The sequence below is a fragment of the Ovis aries genome, chromosome 17 (genome assembly GCF_016772045.2).
Source record: "Ovis aries strain OAR_USU_Benz2616 breed Rambouillet chromosome 17, ARS-UI_Ramb_v3.0, whole genome shotgun sequence".
Taxonomy (NCBI): domain Eukaryota; kingdom Metazoa; phylum Chordata; class Mammalia; order Artiodactyla; family Bovidae; genus Ovis; species Ovis aries.
The window spans coordinates 6,824,968-6,844,870 of record NC_056070.1 but is presented as its reverse complement, the minus strand read 5'-3'; the positions used below and the strand labels follow the sequence as shown (position 1 = coordinate 6,844,870).

The 19,903-nt window shown below is 42.2% G+C and overlaps 1 protein-coding gene across 9 annotated transcripts in view; it reads right to left on the bottom strand.

The window, feature by feature from the left end:
* Positions 1 to 19,903, bottom strand: part of SH3D19 (SH3 domain containing 19) — a 198,764-nt gene that overhangs the window by 27,152 nt on the left and 151,709 nt on the right. For all 9 annotated transcript variants that reach the window (XM_027956244.3, XM_060400975.1, XM_042234938.2 and 6 more), the window contains 2 exons: positions 10,524 to 10,631; positions 3,919 to 4,034 (listed from right to left, as the gene is read on the bottom strand). In XM_027956244.3, the coding sequence (XP_027812045.2) occupies positions 3,919 to 4,034; positions 10,524 to 10,631 (224 nt within the window). The remainder of the gene's footprint in view (positions 1 to 3,918; positions 4,035 to 10,523; positions 10,632 to 19,903) is intronic.

Sequence of the window (19,903 nt, the reverse complement as noted above, 5' to 3'; positions counted from 1 at the left end):
AAAATAAATTACAGAAAAAGGCAGTGTACTTGAACCCTCCAGGACTGTTAGGCACATTCCAAAGGCATTGCTGCACCAGACAGCCTTCATACACTGAGAGGAGGGGCTTGGTTCCTGCAGGAGCCACGGTCTGAGTGTCTGGTCAAGTCCAGGCTTGCGCACAGCTTCTGCTGACAGTCTTTGGAAGCTTATTCATTAGGGATTTCCTGTTTTTCAGTATTCCACACATGCATGGAGCGTCTCTGTACTTGCATTTTGCAGTTTTTTTCTAGCTCTGACATCCCTGAACTTTGACTTTCGATGTGTTTGGGTAAGCATTTTAGTTCTGGGCAAAGTTGGTTTCTCTATTTGTACTGCCCCACAGATGCCATCTTTTTGTTCATCTTCCTTGGGATGGTTTCTTATGTTCAATTTAAAAATAATTCCAGCCCCCTTCCCCCTTTCTTGCTGTATTTTCAAAAGGCAGACATTTCTTCCAAAACCTCATTCCTGTCTGCTGGGATCACTGAGCAGCCTCTGCAGATGTGCCTTCTCTTCTTGAGGCACTGATACCACTTCTCAAGTTCTGAATTCATCAGAGAGCTCCTGGGCTGCAGCCAAGACACCTTCCACCCTCTGGGCCACGTCCCCCAACTCTCTTCCTGTGCTGGCTGGCAGAAGCCCTGGATTTCCACAGAACAGTGTGCTCCCATGACAGAATGGCGCCACTGCCTCCTGATGTTTCTCACCCTGGAGTCCTCTATCGTTTAAGTGAGGACTGAGGTTTTGCAGGGACAGCCATCTTGTCAGGAGACAAAAAATTCCCTGGCTCTTAAGGCAGGAGAAGCAGTAGAGGGTCTTCGTTCTGCACCTCATTAGAAGACTTACCTGTCAAAGACCCTCTCCACATGGTTCATCACACTGGTGAAACATTCTTCCCAGAGATCTTTCCCTACACCTCAAGCCTTTCTGGCCTCTGGTCTAAAATGCACTCAGTAATTGTAATTCTTAAAACAAAAGGGATTTCTCAGTCATAGATCTCTCGCTCTGGACATCTATGTGCGTGACTTCAGCCAAATCATTTACCCTGTGATCTCTTTCTTGTTTCTTCTTCCTTCAGACCCAGCATGTCTATTACATATGCATTCATTACTGCACAGCACAGGGGGGTCTCAGCTCTCCCTCCCCCACCCTCTGTAAACACTGCAGGACGGGATTTCTGTCATGCTATTCTCTTCACGACCCAGATAATCACGATGGTGTGACCACTCACCTAGAACCAGACATCCTGGGATGTGAAGTCAAGTGGGCCTTAGAAAGCATCACTACGAACAAAGCCAGTGGAGGTGATGGAATTCCAGTGGAGCTATTTCAAATCCTGAAAGATGATGCTGTGAAAATGCTGCATTCAATATGCGAGCAAATTTGGAAAACTCAGCAGTGGCCACAGGACTGGAAAAGGTCAATTTTCATTCTAGTTCCAAAGAAAGGCAATGCCAAAGAATGCTCAAACTACCGCACAATTGCACTCATCTCACATGCTAGTAAAGTGATGCTAAAAATTCTCTAAGCCCGGCTTCAGCAATACGTGAACTGTGAACTTCCAGATGTTCAAGCTGGTTTTAGAAAAGGCAGAGGAACCAGAGATCAAATTGCCAGCATCCGCTGGATCATGGAAAAAGCAAGAGAGTTCCAGAAAAACATCTACTTCTGCTTTATTGACTATGCCAAATCCTTTGATTGTGTGGATCACAATAAACTGTGGCAAATTCTTCAAAAGATGGGAATACCAGACCACCTCATCTGCCTCTTGAGAAATCTGTATGCAGGTCAAGAAGCAACAGTTAGAACTGGACATGGAACAACAGACTGGTTCCAAATAGGAAAAGGAGTACATCAAGGCTGTATATTGTCACCCTGCTTATTTAACTTCTACGCAGAGTACATTATGAGAAATGCTGGGTTGGAAGAAGCACAAGCTGGAATCAAGATTGCCGGGAGAAATATCAATAACCTCATATATGCAGATAACACCACCCTATGGCAGAAAGTGAAGAGGAACTAAAGAGCCTCTTGATGAAAGTGAAAGTGGAGAGTAAAAAAGTTGGCTTAAAGCTCAACATTCAGAAAACAAAGATCATGGCATCTGGTCCTATCACTTCATGGCAAACATATGGGGAAACAGTGGAAACAGCGTCAGACTTTATTTTGGGGGGCTCCAAAATCACTGCAGATGGTGACTGCAGCCATGAAATTAAAAGACGCTTACTCCTTGGAAGAAAAGTTATAACCAACCTAGGTAGCATATCGAAAAGCAGAGACATTACTTTGCCAACAAAGGTCCGTCTAGTCAAGGCTATGGTTTTCCAGTGGTCATGTATGGATGTGAGAGTTGGACTGTGAAGAAAGCTGAGCACCGAAGAATTGATGCTTTTGAACTGTGGTGTCGGAGAAGACTCTTGGGAGTCCCTTGGACTGCAAGGAGATCCAACCAGTCCATTCTGAAGATTAGCCCTGGGATTTCTTTGGAAGGAATGATGCTGAAGCTGCAACTCCAGTACTTTGGCCACCTCATGCGAAGAGTTGACTCATTGGAAAAGACTCTGATGCTGGGAGGGATTGGGGGCAGGAGGAGAAGGGGACGACAGAGGATGAGATGGCTGGATGGCATCACTGACTCGATGGACGTGAGTCTGAGTGAACTCCGGGAGATGGTGATGGACAGGGAGGCCTGGCGTGCTGCGATTCATGGGGTCACAAAGAGTCGGACACGACTGAGTGACTGAACTGAACTGAACTGAACTTATTCATGTGAGGTATAAACAGTTATGAATAAAGTTCCCCCTCCAGATGGTTTAGTTTATTCTAACTTCCTTTTCTTTCTTCTTTTTTTTTTTTTTCCTATGTTGGAGTTGCTTTGTGGATTGCTTAACACCAAATGGAATAATACTTAATATTTTAATAGAGCTTTACGGTTGATAAAGCCCATGACTCAGTGAATGCTAAGTATGTCTACTTGTCATCCTATCACTCCATTCTACTACCCTTTAGTAACCTTCCCAAGTAACTTTTTCTCCATGGAAATATGGGATTTCCCCCATTCGACAACTCTATGGTAGGAGCTCTATCATCCTCTTTTGGGTTTTCTTGGCCCAGTTTTAATAAAAATTTATTACCAAGTACTTTGAAATGCAAGTGATCACTAAATTTTAATCCAACCTACAGGAAACTCTCATTAACTTAATATTGGCTAATTCAATTTAATGGATCCATCAAAGAAATTTCTCTTCACTAGATGATTAGATCAGTTTGCATGTATAATAAGCAGAGTTAATTCACAATGTAAAACTATTATGAAATTTGAACTGAAATTTTGGCTCAAAGACTTTAAGAACTGGTTTCTTTTGAAACAAACTATAAAGATAACCTAGGAATTTCAAAAAGTATGGAAAAATGGTATTGAAGTTGGAATTTTTTTTAAAAAATGTGTATATATTTAATCTTTTGACCACCATCTGTTAATAAGCACATGCTAAAGCACTATTTTTAAAATTAAAAAATAACATTCTCCTAAATTTCAGATGAACAAATCTCATGATTATCTTAAAATGATGTGATTCACTCAGTATTTCAAATATAATCTGATCACTGAACTAAGTCTGTTTTCACAACAAAGACCCAGTACAACCAAAAATGTAGAAAAAAAAAATTTTTAACAGACAATATACTGGTATAGGGCAAATTATTTTATGATGAAGTACAATGAATTAGCCTAAGTCTTTTATCCTATATGAATTTTTAAAATATTAAATAAGTACATGGAGCTTAGAAAATGGTTTGTAATAAAGGTTTTCTCTGACCAATAGCAAAATAATTTAGACATCAGCTGAGTACCTAAAATTAGTGTGTAGCTTAGGACAACCTATAATGACCACTTACCAAGTTTCTAGTTCTGTCAACATTACCAAGCTTTCCAGATACTGTGCTGAAGGTGTTTCCAATAGGTTTTTCAGTAGGGAGAGGAGGTGGGCTTTGTGGATCCTCTTCATGTAAACCTGGAAAAATAGCAATAATTAATCAGTAATTTCTAGTCTTCGAGGGTTTCACAGGATGGAAAGACTGCAGCTTGCTTCCTTAGGAAAATGTCTATACACAAAAGAATAGGTGGCTGAGCAAAAGAGAAAGATCTCCTGACAAATCTCAGAAAATTGATGGGTTAGCAGCCATCAGTTAATTTTACCCAATGTTTTATCAAGAGTAGAAATGACACTAAATAATTACAACAGTAAGCCAGCGTTTGTTGGAACCTTCTATGACGAGGCATTAAGTTAAGGCGCTTTATTCATATGCATTTCTCTAACCAACATCTAAGTGCTAGATCTGTTGAGTCTGCTAGCTAGTAGCCACTATGGCAGTTTGAACTTAACTCTTAATTAAAATTAAATAAACAGTTCAGTCCTGCAGTTGCATGGACCACACTGAAGTTCTCAGTAGCCACATGTGGTTGTTGGCTACCACATTAGACAGCACTATGCTAGATACCCCTGCACCCATTTGACGGATGAAGAAACTGAAGCTGAGAAGAAAACAAATGAACTATCCAGGTCTTGCTTCAACAGTATACGAACAGAGAACTTCCAGATGTACAAGCTGAATTTAGAAAAGGCAGAGGAATCAGAGATCAATTTTCCAATATCTGCTGGATCATAGAAAAGAGCAAGGAAGTTCCAGAAAACATCTACTTCTGCTTCATTGACTATGCTAAAGCCTTTGACTGTGTGGATCACAACAAACTGTGGAAAATTCTTAACGAGATGGGAATACCAGACCACCTGTGAAACCTGTATGCAGGACAAGAAGCAACAGTTAGAACCGGACATGAAACAACAGACTGGTTCAAAATTGGGAAAGGAGGACGTCAAAGCTGTATATTGTCACCCTGCTTATTTAACTTATATGCAGGGTACATCATGTGAAATGCTGGGCTAGATGAATCACAAGCTGGAATCAAGATTGCCAGGAGAAAGATCAACAACCTCAGATACAGAGATGATATCACCCTAAGGGCAGAAAGTAAAGAGGAGCTAAAGAGCCTCTTGATGAAAGGGAAAAAGGAGAGCGAAAAAAACTGGTTTAAAACTCAACATTCAAAACACTAACATCACGGCTTCTGGTCCCATTACTTCGTGGCAAATAGACGGGGAGAAAATGGAAACAATGACAGATTTTATTTTCTTGGGCTCCAAAATCACTATGGATGGTGACTGCAGCCATGAAATTAAAAGACAGCTGCTCCTTGGAAGAAAAGCTATGGTAGACAGTGTATTAAAAAGCAGAAGCATCACTTTGCTCACAAAGGTCTGTATAGTCAAAGCTATGATTTTTCTAGTAGTCATGTATGGATGTGAGAGTTGGACCATAAAGACGACTGAGCGCCGAAGAATTGATGCTTTGGAATTGTGGTGCTGGAGAAGACTCTTGAGAGTCCTTTGGACAGCAAGGAGATCAAACCAGTCAATCCTAAAGGAAATCAAACTTGAATATTCAATGGAAGTACTGATGCTGAAGCTCCAATATTTGGCCACCTGATGCAAAAAGTCAACTCACTGGAAAAGACCCTGATGTTGGGAAAGATGGAAGGCAAGAGGAACAGGGGATGACAGAGGATGAGATAGTTGTATGGCATCACTGGCTCAATGGACAAGAGTTAGAGCAAACTGCAGGGGATGGTGAAGGACAGGAAAGTCTGGCGTGCTGCAATCCATGAGGGAGCAAAGAGTTGGACATGACTTAGCAACTGAACAACAAAAACATCCAGGTCTCAATGCTCGTAACAGTCAGACCACAGGTTTGAACCCAAAAGTCTATTTTCATTGTAATAAGCCTTGCTGCTTCCTAATAGGTGGTGTGTCCAACCCTCCCCCAATCCAAATAATTAAATGTGCTTTCCAATTTATCAGCTCCAGATTAATGGGCTTAATTGCTCTCATTTCCACAAGCAATATCTTTACATCCAAATTATATCCTTAACCCAGAGATAGTGTACCAACTTAGTATAAAAAGAAGAAAACAAAGATGACCAGGCTTAATCTGTGACAGCTAATTAAAAGCTGTGTGCGAAATACTTGGAGCGAGGATGATGGTAACACACTAAAGGAGGCTGAAGCCAGCTTTTACTGGTTAAGGCATTTAAAGGAGATGGGAATTTTTCTCATTCAAATGAACACTGTCTGCTTCCATTTCACATGAAAAACTTACAGCAAGAGGACGAGTTCCTGTTTTATTCACAGACAGGGAAACACTCTCAAAGGAGGAAGGTACCCAGGCCAGCTACTAGGAACACAGTGACACAGAGACAGGCAAGCCTTCTTAGTGAGAGGCAGGGCCGCCATACAGAGACCGTCCATCTCAGCTGCCATCTTGAAGATTCCCTCTGTGTTGTAGTTTCCTTATTCTTACACAGAAATAATGAATCACTTAGGATATGTTGTCATGACAAAAAACTGAAGGGTACAGAGTAGTAAGAACATGAAAGTAGAGAGGAGATAGCTTACTGGAAGGAAGGGACGTAGTAATTATCTGATGTGGGTACATGGGGGAGGTGGAGACTTTCGATTTCAAATAACGTGGTCAGCGGAGGCCTCAATGAGAAAAGTGCCATTTGAGCAATGACCTGAAAGAACAGTGAAGAAGGAAGCTATGCAGATATCTGGGGAAAGGATATCTTAGTCAGAAGAAAGAGGTCTCCAAGGGAGGAAGCTGATAGGTTCAGAGGAAGGAGTTTTGCACCACAAAGCTGTTTGTTTCTTTTCTTATCCATTCAAAGTTTTTCGGACACCAAGTCTTATTTTTTTTCCTCTACAGCATATATGCATTGCTTACTAATTGTAATAACAAAATTTGAGGGGACTGTTCTTTTTTTTTTTGGCTATGCCTTGTGGCATGTAAGATCTTAGTTCCCCTACCAGGGATCAAATCAGTGTCCCTTGAAGTGGTAGCACAGAGTCTTAACCCCTGGACCACCAGGAAAGTCCCTGGGGAACTAGTTTTTTATATAAATAGAAATAATTCTCTAGGAACTAGCCCTTCCGTTCTCTTACATACAGCAGTACAGAACTCAGCTTTCTAATAGCTCCTGGAGCTTTGTCAGGATAATAAATAAAGGTGCTTCTTCAATATGTCTTTTCCAGGCTTTCAGGACTACTAACCCAATTTATCAGTGTATAGAAAAGAATAAACATCGCAGGACTGAGTTACAAAGGTGGCCCTTGATGGCCTAGAAAGTTGGATTTTGGGAAGGTTCCCACCATTTCCAGAACAGATAAAAGAATACGGTTTATGCTGGACACCCGCTTTCCTTCTGAGAATCTGGAATTTTGGTACATAACAAAATTTCTAGAGGTGCCCATGTAAACAGCCCCCAACAAAACCCCTGGGTACTGAGTCTGTAATGAGCTTCCTTGATTGACATTTCACAACTGAGGAGATGGAGGAACATCCTGTGCGTCCCAGCTAGGAGAGGACCCCCAGAGGCTCGTGCCTGGTTTCTTCCAGACTTTGCCCCATGCACCTTCCCCTCTGCAGATTTTGCTTTCTGATAAATCGCAGCTGCAAACACAACTAGATGCTAAGTTCTGTGAGTCCTCCTAGCAAATCACCAAACATGGGGGTTTTGGGGACCGTGACACAACAGGAGAATACATTTCAATGTCCAAGTTGTATTCCTTGAAGCCACATGAGCTTTGGACAATATTTATTATCATTATATCTCACACGGCTTATTAAAATCCCAAACACTTTATAATAAGGTAACCGCAAGCAAGCAGAGAACCCAATGAGCTGTCAAGCGGGCTATATCCGTGGGTTATATCATGCTGTCAAAAGAAACACATTACCAGTTCTTTAGTCTAAAACTACTATATAACTTCCTACGAAGCTTCAACAGTACGTGAACCCTGGACTTCTAGATGTTCAAGCTGGATTTAGAAAAGGCAGAAACCAGAGTTCAAATGGCCAATATCCGCTGGATCATCGAAAAAGCAAAAGAGTTCCAGAAAAACATCTACTTTTGTTTTGCTGACTATGCTAAAGCCTTTGACTTTGTGTGGATCAACAAACAAACTGTGGAAAATTCTTAAAGAGTTGGGAATACCAGACGACCTGACCTGCCTCCTGAGAAATCTGTATGCAGGTCAAGAAGCAACAGTTAGAACTGGACATGGAATAACAGACTGGCTCCAAATAGGAAAAGGAGTATGTCAAGGCTGTATATTGTCACTCTGCTTATTTAACTTATATGCAGAGTACATCATGAGAAATGCTGGGCTGGATGAAGCACAAGCTGGAATCAAGATTGCTGGGAGAAATATCAATAACCTCAGATGTGCAGATGATACCACCCTTATGACAGAAAGTGAAGAAGAACTAAAGAGCCTCTTGATGAAAGTGAAAGAGGAGAGTGAAGAAGTTGGCTTATAGCTCAACATTCAGAAAACTAAGATCATGGCATCTGGTCCCCTCACTTCATGGCAAATAGATGGGGAAATATTGGAAACAGTGACAGACTTTATTTTGGGGGGCTCTAATATCACTGCAAATGGTGACTACAGCCATGAAATTAAGTCGCTTGCTCCTTGGAAGAAAAGTTATGGCCAACCTAGACAGCATATTAAAAAGCAGAGACCTTACTTCGCCAAGAAAGGTCCATCTAGTCAAGACTATGGTTTTTCCAGTAGTCATGTGTGGATGTGAGAGTTCGACTATAAAGAAAGCTGAGCAGTGAAGAATTGATGCTTTTGAATTGTGCTGTTGGAGGAGACTCTTGAGAGTCCCTTGGACTGCAAGGAGATCCAACCAGTCCATCCTAAAGGAAATCAGCCCTGAATATTCATTGGAAGGACTGATGCTTTGGCCACCTAATGCAAAGAACTGACTCACTGGAAAAGACCCTGATGCTGGGAAAGATAGAAGGTGGGAAGAGAAGGGGATGACAGAGGATGAGATGGTTTGATGGCATCACCAACGTGATGGACGTGAGTTTGAGTAAACTTAGGGAGTTGGGATGGACAGGAAGGCCTGGCGTGCTAAAGTCCATGAGGTTGCAAAGAGTCAGACACGACTGAGCAACTGAACTGAGCAACTGAACTGAACGAAGTGAAAACCCACTAGATTTTGGTACTGTTAACTTACTCTCCTCCTCATTTTCCATAGCAACTCTGTTCAATCTTCTCACTACTTGGATTGGAGCCATTCGTTAATAAAACCATCAAGAGACTAAAACCAATATGATTCTTCTAGGTAGTATTTTATAGAGAGAGAGGTCAAACCCCTAAGCTAAAGGGGTTTCATGGCATTGCAGGGTATGCTTACAGCGTAACCCCGGGATGCTGCAGGCGAAGGACTGGTATACTTGCTCTGCTGTTGGCAGGAACGCAGTGGCAGGGTCTCGTTAGATAGAGGCAAGGATGCCTCCGGGCTACGCAAAAGCGTTAGAGGAAATGAAATGAAAGAGGCTCACAGAGAAAGTGTGTGATTACCCTGGAACCCACTGTATGTCATTTCTGTACATACATCTCACACACTTTTTCTCTTGGCCCTGTAGGAGTCTCTCTTATAACAACATCAGATTTGTTTTTGTTTGCTGTACTTATTAAAACCCATCCAAAATTTCATGTAAGAATGTGAAAGTGGTTAGGGCTCTGCACTTCCAAGCCAAGAGCCTGCGTTTGATCCCTGGTTTAAGGAACTAAAACCTCGCAAAGGCAGCCCCCCAAAAAATATCAAGTAAGGAAGTTTATAAAACATGTAATGTTATACTAATTTAAAAGTCTTTTTATACATTGTTACGTTTTTATAACTTTTGGTTATTTCCCTTCAGACAATTCACACATAGCTATATTTAGATTATGCTGACTGGAATAATATACTCCAGTGTTCTTTGGAAGGAATGATGCTAAAGCTGAAACTCCAGTACTTTGGTCACCTCATGCAAAGAGTTGACTCATTGGAAAAGACTCTGATGCTGGGAGGGATTGGGGGCAGGAAGAGAAGGGGACGACAGAGGATAAGATGGCTGAATGGCATCACCGACTCGATGGACGTGAGTTTGAATGAACTCCGGGAGATGGTGATGGACAGGGAGGCCTGACATGCTGCAGTTCATGGGGTTGCAAAGAGTCAGACACGACTGAGTGACTGAACTGAACTGAACAGACATATACAATTGTATCTGCTATCAGTTTCAAGTACTCCTCCACTCTATCTTTACTACTGGCACTAACATAGGGTATTATACTTATTCTGAGTTTAAGCCTCCTTTTAAACTCTCTGCCTAAAAGGATGTTAAAGAGAAGTAAAATCTAAATTAACCGTACTAATTGTCTAGAGAATTATGAAAAAACAACTTGCTTTTATATGTTCTCAGCTATGAGTAATAATAATAAATGGCCGATTACAAATAATTTCAGAAGCAAACATTGATAAATTAGCATATATTTCTCCCCAGCTCCTGGAGTAAAAAATAAATGAGGCAGAGAAGTGCTTACATTTTCCTGGTTTGGCTGGAATTCGAATCACAGTGGGCTTCCTGGTGGGTGCTGGTTGAACTGCTTGTTCCTTTGTTGGTTCTGTTCTGGTGGGGAGCTGAAAGGGATCTAATGAAAAACAGTTGATTTTTGCACGTTTTAGTTAATATGGACTCAAACAAAAAACCTCATTCATAATTAAACAGTCATATTTCTCATGCCCTAGGGAAAACTATTCATGGATAAACAAAATCTCCGTTTGCAGAGACAAAAACAAAATCAGGGCTCATGAAAGGAAACAACTTGGAGCTCTGTAAATAATTTATACGGCTTTGCTTCCTCTCTGATGAGAGAGAGCCAGGACAATCTTCAATTATGTAGAAGCTATCTTTCACGGGAGTGTAATCATTTTATAAGTGTCTCCCTGACAATGAGGGGCAACTGAAACAAGGAGCCCGTTTCCCCGCACTGTGAAGCCTCCCAGACCCCCCACTCCCATGCCTGTGCTAGAAAACCTCCCCCGGGGGCCGCCAGGGCCTAGAGGGGGCGCTCCGCAGTCTTGGATTGAATAGTCAGGTAAAACTACACCTCACTAACATGAAACGGAAAGCGTTTTATCTTGGAAGTAAGGTAAGACATCTTCCTTCAAATATTTAATTTTGGGGCAAGGAGTGAGCATTCCTCCATCTTAACTCATTCATTTAAAACTGGGCAGTATGGCTTAGGGAGAGTATTTTAAACAAGGGCGTAACCACCAAACTTCTTTTCCCCTTTCCTCTGGCCACACTGCATGGCTTGTGGGATCTTCACTCCCAGACCAGGGACTGAGTCTGGGCCCTCAGCAGCGACAGCATGGAGCCCTAATTGCTGTAGCACCAGGGAATTCCCCCACCAAACCTTTTTACTGAAAGAAACAGTCTATACTCTGCACAGCACATGGGATCTCATGAGGCTGCTTCTGCCTTTATTCCGCAAGAGCCAGAATGAATTTAAGTTATATCTGGCACCTGTCCTCTGGATCTCACCTGTGGGGAGATGCTCCCTGTGAAACAATGCACTCCAGCATTCGTGGTTGGCCTGTTACAAGCCGCTGTTCAATAAAGCACCTTTTGCTGACCAACTCTTTTCAGGATAGATGAAAAGCTGAGCTAAGGATAAGAAAAGCCCTTTCAGCTCCCCGATACTCGCCTTCCCTTCTACCCAGCTCTCAGGACACCCCACTCTCAGACCTGCCACCAGAGCTGCATCCACTCACTAATCACTTGTTCTCATATCTGCCTACCATGTGCTACTCACAGTGAGAGGTGGGAGACAGGCCCGTCAAGTACAATCCTACTTTAAGTTTATTATCTACCACCTACGTAAGACCCCCAGGTGGCATGCTAGATAACACAACTACTGTTAGGCTACTGGGAAAAAAAATTAGATGACCCCTCTATGGAAACCTATTAGTAGCACATTAGTGAGGCGAGTCTTGTCTATGTTCAAAAATCCAACTCAACGTTGTCAAAACAATGTCAAACTTTCAGAAAAGGCTCTTACAATATAACCCCAGAAGATAAACAAAGCTCTTTTAGGTCTTAACCAAATTCTTTAATCCTTTATTTTGTTATAGCATTATTTTTCATTTCAAAAGTAATAATTATTGTAAAACTGGGAAACATTGAGAAATATATGATAGAAAATCTCCTGTAATCCCATCCCTCTAGTAATAATTATTATCTAAAATTTGGTGTATCTGTCTACAGATTTTTTTTCTATATCGCACTGTAGATATTTTTGTTGTTTTGGAGTTTCTGGGCTGCAGCACGTGGCTTGTGGGATCTTCCCTGACCAGGGACTGAAGCTGGGCCACGGCAGTGGAAACGCTGAGTCCTAATCACTACCGCCAGGAAGATCCTGATTATGCAGGTATTTTGAAAAACAAAAGGAGAATCGTTTGGTATCTATTTCTTTGTGAGACGGGCTGGGACCTGGGACTCTCTGCTGCAGGGCTGCAATGCGTGCACCTGGACACACCCCTCCTCAAGCAACTAAGAAACTACATAAGACTAAAGTAACGGCATGCATTTGCAAATGCGGTCGCTGCAGATTCTGGACAAAAGATACAAAGAGACCAAAGAACCCAACTGCCACTTCTGAAGAACCCCAAGCAAAAGCAGGGTGCGGCACATGCCCCCTGCACACAATTCCGCCTAAGGGGTGGGAAAACATCTATGCTACCCCTCAGAAGGTAAAGAATCTGCCTGTCAATGCAGGATATTGGGCTTCAATTCAGGAAGATCCCCTGGAGAAGGGAATGGCCACACACTCCAGTATCCGTGCCTGGAGAATTCCGTGGACAGAGGAGCCTGGCAAGCTACAGTCCATGAGATCACAAAGAGTTTGGACATGACTGAGGGACCAACACACACACACACACACACACACACAGACACAGACACACAGACACACACAGACACACACACACACCCTCCAGCTGGACCCATCACTCACTCCATATCAGGAACCAGCTTGGCCCCCCTGGGGAGCCAGTGAGCAAGGGAAGCTGTTGCTTGTTCTTGCTCCCCACTGCTACAGGAGGGGCCCTGATAAAGCCTTGCCTAAATTTCTTCTCTGGCCTCTAGTCAATTTCTATTGATTAAGGAACCCAAGAACCTGGTGGGTAGGTAACATTTGTAACTTGCTCTTTTACTTTTTTTCATTCAGTGTTGATTGAGTGCATGCTACGTAACAAACGCTGTTCTAGGTCCTGGGGATATGTCAGTGAACAGAACAGGGAACTCTGCCCTCATGATGCTTACGCTTGGGCAGGAGATGGAGACGGCAAACAATAAATATAATAGAAAAGTGATCCATGTGCTATATTACAAGGTGAGCGTGCTACTGATAAAGGGAAATGAAGAGCAAGGGGGGACTTCAGGTGTGGGCTGAAGGGAAGCAGGCTGTAGGTGAAATGGCAGAGCAAGGGCGTGTGCGGAGTGGAGGGATCCAGGGCCCTCTTTCAACAACTGGATTTTACATATTCTAACAGTTCCTCCAAGTTGAAGAATACACATCTGGTCTTTGGGAAATAGCAGTGCTCAAGGATAAAAAGGGGTAGGTACACCGATATGAAAGCCCATTATTGCAAATATTACCTGAACCTGAACTCCCTGGACGTTTCATCTGAGTACTGCTGGCTAAAGTGGAAGAATCTGAAGACTCTATGTAATCTGGCATACATTTTATTCAAACATAGGAATATCATATCTTTCCCGTGCACACAGCTCTCCTTCCTGTTCGTCTCTCTCCCCTGCTGTTGCCCCTGCTGTGCCTCCGTAGCCCTCGTTGGAACCTGCTGACCGCCAAGGAGTGACCCCTCCTGTGGCTGTGGCACAGACTTCACCATCCCCAGCCCGCAACTGTGGCTGTGACGGCCCATCCTCTCAGAGCTGTTTCCTCCTGGGAAAAGGACCAAAACTCAAGAAAAGGAATAAGACTGACAGCCGCTCTTGGTGCTCTCCCATTCAAGTAGCATGTCTGCTCTAACAGCTGCTTTGGGGCCTTATAAGCTGTTGGTTATTAGGATAGGTGTTTAGTTGGTGAGTTTAGGGGGTGACTATGGAGGGAGAAGAAAATCTTGAGCGTGGCATCACTTCAATCGTCCCCCAATCCATCTAGGTGAGCGTAGGAGACCACCTACGCTTTTTCACACTCCAGGAGTGAGAGCATGAGTCAGGTGGGCAGGGAAGGAGAAAGAAGCCACTCAAGCGCTCTCGGTGGACTGGGCACACGGGCTCCCAGATGTGCCTGCTCTTGGAGGACTGGCCTCAGGGAACCCTGTCCCAAATTCTGCAGGTCTCACCGATCACATTAAAGGGTGGTCATTCTTTTACACTTGCTGGGTTTAAACTTAAATACAAAGTATTCAAAATATCCTAGACATTCACTTTCTCTCTTCTTGGTCCTTATTTTTAATTTAATTTAATTTAAAGCTACTCTTTATTTTAAAGCTGCTGCTGCTGCTGCTAAGTCACTTCAGTCATGTCCGACTCTGTGTGACCCCAGAGACGGCAGCCTACCAGGCTCCCCCGTCCCTGGGATTCTCCAGGCAAGAACACTGGAGTGGGTTGCCATTTCCTTCTCCAATGCATGAAAGTGAAAAGTGAAAGTGAAGTCGCTAAGTCGTGTCCGACTCTTAGCGACCCCATGGACTGCAGCCTACCAGGCTCCTCCGTCCATGGGATTTCCCAGGCAATAGTACTGGAGTGGGATGCCATTGCCTTCTCCGATTTTAAAGCTACTCTTTATAACTGGCACTCATATCATGGGTAATTATTCTACTATATATGTCTCTGCAAAAAAAAATTTTTCTCAATACAGAGAAGCAAGGCAGTCTCAGTGTTCCAGCACTGTTGTTTGGCAGGAGCGGGTCTGCTGAGTGACCTCCCCCAGCTGACTCCCTAAGTCAGCGAGCTCAGCATCTGCCTCTCTGTCCGTGCTGGCCCGGGCTGCCATCCAGAAGAGGTGTGCAGATAGGTGGGGAGGGCACACGGCATCACTGCAGTGAGGAGGTGGGGCCAGAGGCCTGGTTTTCATCTTAATGATGCTGTGTGAGTCTCTCTAGATACACCATATGTTTACTTTTTATGTCTTTTCATGAGGGGGCTATTTTTCTCCAACAGCAATGTAAGTAGGTGACCTAGAAAGCAAGGGTGGCTCCTCACGTTTGGGAACTCCTGGCAGTGCCAGGCAGGAAACTGTCCACTATGGCATTTTTTTCTAGCAGCAAATTAATAAATAAATAAAACAAAACAACCTGAAATGTCCATCACTAGAGGAAACATTGACTCGAATACGTTGTGCCCATCCCAGGGAATATCAGGCAGGTGTAAGGAAACAAGGGGCAGACTTAGATCTACAGGCCCAGAGAGAAGACCTTAAACCTCAGTACTAAACGAAAAAGGCAAGCTGCTGAGTAATGGGTACAATGCGGTAAAAATGTCTGTAAAAAGCAGGAAAAAGTTTATATATGTGTACACATTTGTAAGCTTTGGTTTGGAACATTCAAAGGCACCAAAAGCTACATACAACATGGTTCACGCTGGTTTCTCTGGGGATTTGAGTGGATTGGAAAGAGATTAATTTTTTATTTTACTAAATGTTTATATTGTTTGATTCGTTACAACTGTTACTTTGTAACTGAAAAGAAATCCAATAAAATAAACTTAATCACATGAAAAAGTTACAAAATTAAGCTGAAATAAACACCTGTGCCAAATAAATTGAAACAAAAAATCACTTAGAAATAAAAGGAAAAAAACATGAAAATACTTGTCCCTTTAGTTGCTTTTTCAAGGTAATAACAGCCCTAAAATTTTCCATAAAGTAACCAGAAAAACAAAAACTCTTTTTTATTGGGCTATTACTCCTCAGTGATTCTATTTAATAGGAAAGAATGCAGAGAAGTATTTTTGAATTTGCCTAATTTAGACATATTTAGTTCATAATAATTAGCTTTTATTTGAACTTTGACTAATATAATTACTTAGAAACACTGTAGTTTACTATTTTAAAAATTTCCTTATTTTTTAAAATCCTCAGCCTGTCATGACCCACAGGCTGAGGATCGGTGCAGGAGGCCATTTTTCCTCTGGGGCAAAGACAAGCGATATCTCCCTTAGTTTCTTTCATCCTAATTCTGCTTATGTCCAGCTATTTAAAGGCCAGGATCCCCCAACCTCCCCTGACTACCCAGTTCCCTCATAAAAGACAACCTTTGTTAGCATTTTTTACATGGCTTCCAAAGACACAGCATATTTGCATGTAAATATGTGTTTTAACACCAACAATAGCTAAAATATCATGAATACTATCTATACTTTGTATTTTTCACCTAATAATATCTTGGAGATTGGTCCATATAGAGGATAACAGGTGTCTGCCTCTTTTTTAGTTACTGCACAATATTCCATTGTATGGATGCATCAGAATTTATGTAAGCGGTCCACTGAGGATTATTTCCAGTATTTCATAGTAGAAGTCCTTGATCTGGGGTGAAGAATAGGCCCTTGAGGCTCTGGAAATTGTACCTCCAATTGTGCATATATGTCAAAACAGTATTTTCAAGGTAGTAAAAGATTCATAGGCTAATCAGATTCTCTGACTTTTGTGATCCAGAAAGGGTTAAGAACCTCAGGGTCATAATTTTCTCTATCAAAGACTGTTTCCTCTTGCTTCTACAGAAAAAATCAAAACTGTCCGCAAAAGCATCTCCTAACCAAATCTAAGGAAAGTCCACGGCATCTTTCTCTACTGTTACTTGCAGTGTTTACTCGGCCCTCCTTCCAGCCCCTCACACCAGTGCTCTACACCTGCTGCCAAACAAGCAGGCCTCTTTACACCTATACCCGCATGGTCTTCATTACCAGGTCGAGAAAAACATGATGGTAATGTAGTTTTCTGCCCATTACCCGTCTCTAATAATAGGCTTGTCATCATAATTGTTTTCACCATCCTTGGCTTGCTTTTCTGTCATTTTTTCCCCTTGAGTTCTGTTAATAGCAGAAATTGGCTGCTAAACTATTATTCTGGTCTGTGTAATGGGGCTGGGAGCAGAAGCATTCTGCTTTTTTGACAACTGGGTATGATTTGTAAAGGTGTGAAGAGGAACTGCTAATGCTTCTCAGCTCCATTACATTAACCTGGAAGGCATTCCAGCTAAGAAATGAATCCAATATTAAATGCCTGGTTTATGAGTTTCCCCTTAATAATTTTTCTAATCCTTACAATGTTTTCATAGCTTCAGTATTTTCTGATCTCTATTTCCTGAGATTAATATGGCAACTTCACTTTATGAAAACTGCTTTATTGGATTTTCTTTCTTTTTGAGGGGAGAGAAAAAGAAGGAAAGGCCTATTTGTGAGTTTCTTGCCTTTCTCTTGGGTTCCTCCCCAAGTTTCTGGCTAATGTCAGAATGATTAGGCAAGTTTTCACAAAGAGACCATAATCCTTTACTTACAAAGACAATATTATTAATATACCATCAAAAAGTCACAAAGCCTTACAGCATAGGGAATACAGTCAATAATATTGTAATAACTTTGTATGATGGCAGATGGTAACTAGACTTATGGTGATCATTTTGAAATACTGAATCACTAGGCTATGCACATGGAACCAACATAATGTGGTAAGTCAATTATACTTCAATCTAAAAAGTGTGTAGGGCTTCCCTGGTGGTCCAGTGGTTAAAAATCTGCCGTGCAGTGCAGGGGAAACCAGTCTGATCCTTGGTCCAGGAAAAGCCCACATGGCAACTAAGCCAGGGCACCGCAACTCCTGAGCCTGTGCGCCACAAGGAGAGAAACCACCACAAGGAGAAGCTCCAAGGAGCAGCTCCCACTCGCCACAACCAGAGAAAGCCCGCGTGCAGCAACGAAGACCCAGCGCAAACAAACAATCGTTTCCCTCTCTGAAAGAGTCACAAAGCCCCAGTCATTAAACAAAAATCCCCCTACATTTTGAAGAATTCAGAGATAATCTTGAATGCCTCTGGAGGCCAATAAACAAGGAAGCAACAAGGTCCAATGTATGCTCTAGACACACCCCTTGGGTAAGCATGGTATAGCTGATGGTGGTTTAGAAGCAGAAGCAGAAGCTCAAGTTATCTGGACCTGAAGATTGGAAAACTGGGCCAGTAGCAGGAGGGATGGAAATGAGAGAAAGAACTACTCATAAGGTAAAATCAGCAGGACCTGGCAACTTACTGGATGTGAAGGGCAAGAAGTAAGACTAACAACCACCACTTAATGAGCACACACTGTGTTTCAGACAATGTGATAGAGCTTTCCTGCATAATCATATTTAATACTTGCAATGCCTCCACTAGGAGTATTAGGATCATGTTTTATAGATGAGGAAACCAAGGCACTGTGGGGTTAAGTAAATTGCCTCTGGTCACCCAGCAATTAAGTGGTGGACCCCAGCCTGCTTGACTCTAAATTCAAACAACTAGCCACTGTGCGTGACAGGTAGGGAGGCTCAAGCATGAGCTATAGGACCCTTTAGGAAGGCTGCGGTGTAATGGAGAAGCTAGGCCAGGGGCAGAATAAGGAAGGGGAGCAGGCTTAAAAGGAAGACAGAGGGGCTGCCCCGGTGGCCCAGTGGTTAGGCCTCGGCACTCCCAGGGCAGGGGGCGCAGATCCAAGCCCCGTTTGGGGAACTAAGCTCCGGCATGTCATATAAGTAAATAAATAAAAATAAAAAGAGGACAGTGCTCAGTTCAGGATAACTCCACAAGCCAAGAGCAATGGTTAAAGCAGTCGGGCAGGGCAAGCAAATTACACCTTTTACTGAAAGGTGCCTCAATAATTAAACGTTGTACAGAAATCAAGAAACAGAAAAGGCTGAGTAGGAAGCTCGACACTATGCTCATGTTGATGGATGCTGTTGACCTTCCTTTTTGAAGATGACTGTAATTATCTGCTTGATGACATGGAATAAATTCTCAGCAATTATGAACCATGTTGCCATCAGCACAGACTCTAGCAGCTTCAGAAGGGGGTGTTACTTTGGCTTGTACTGTTGCCACCCCTTCATAGCTTGCTGGTGTTGGATCTAACCCTCTCTGTCCTGCTCGGAACCCTGTTAACACCAAAAAGGTTTAAATAAAAAATGCTATAATGAAGACTTGAGAAGTTTTTAATGTGTTGCCTGGTTTAAGGATTCATGAAAATGTTGAGGTGCAACATGATAGAGTGAAAAATAAGCTAGACTTAGAATAAAAAGATGCAGCTTGAATCCTGCTTTGGAAAATTATTAGCTTTATGATACTGATTAAGCTAGGTGTTTATCTCAGTCTGATATTCTTCATATGTAAATGAACCACGATGCCTTGCTGAGGGTTACTGTGAGGATTAAATTCAATAATGTATGTCTGGGATCTAGCAGAGGGTTTGGAACACAGCAGAAACTCAATATATTTTACTGTTTTTCTTTTCACTTAAGGACAAGAGGCACGCTACAGCCAGTTCCTACATTGTGTGCATAGTAAATATTTAATAAATATATGGTTGTTATGTCCGAAATACATCTGTGCTCTGCAGAATTTGGTTTTGCATTACGCAGTTTATATCATTTTGATGCATCTTAAACATTTAGAAGATAACAGCTAACCTTTTGAAAACAGTATTATGCTTACATGTTCATAAATTCTATCCAAATAAGTAAACAGCAGTAAATGGAATCTGATTGATGACAAGTAGAGCAGCTTGGTTTGGCAAATCAAAGAGAAGCTTTAACATCACACTCTCCATCTGAACAGTGTGAGGAAAGGAAAAAAAAAAAAAGACTTCTGCCTCTTGGGAAATCTAATTGTCCTAATTTTGGCAGGAAACTTACAACTGCTGTATTCTATT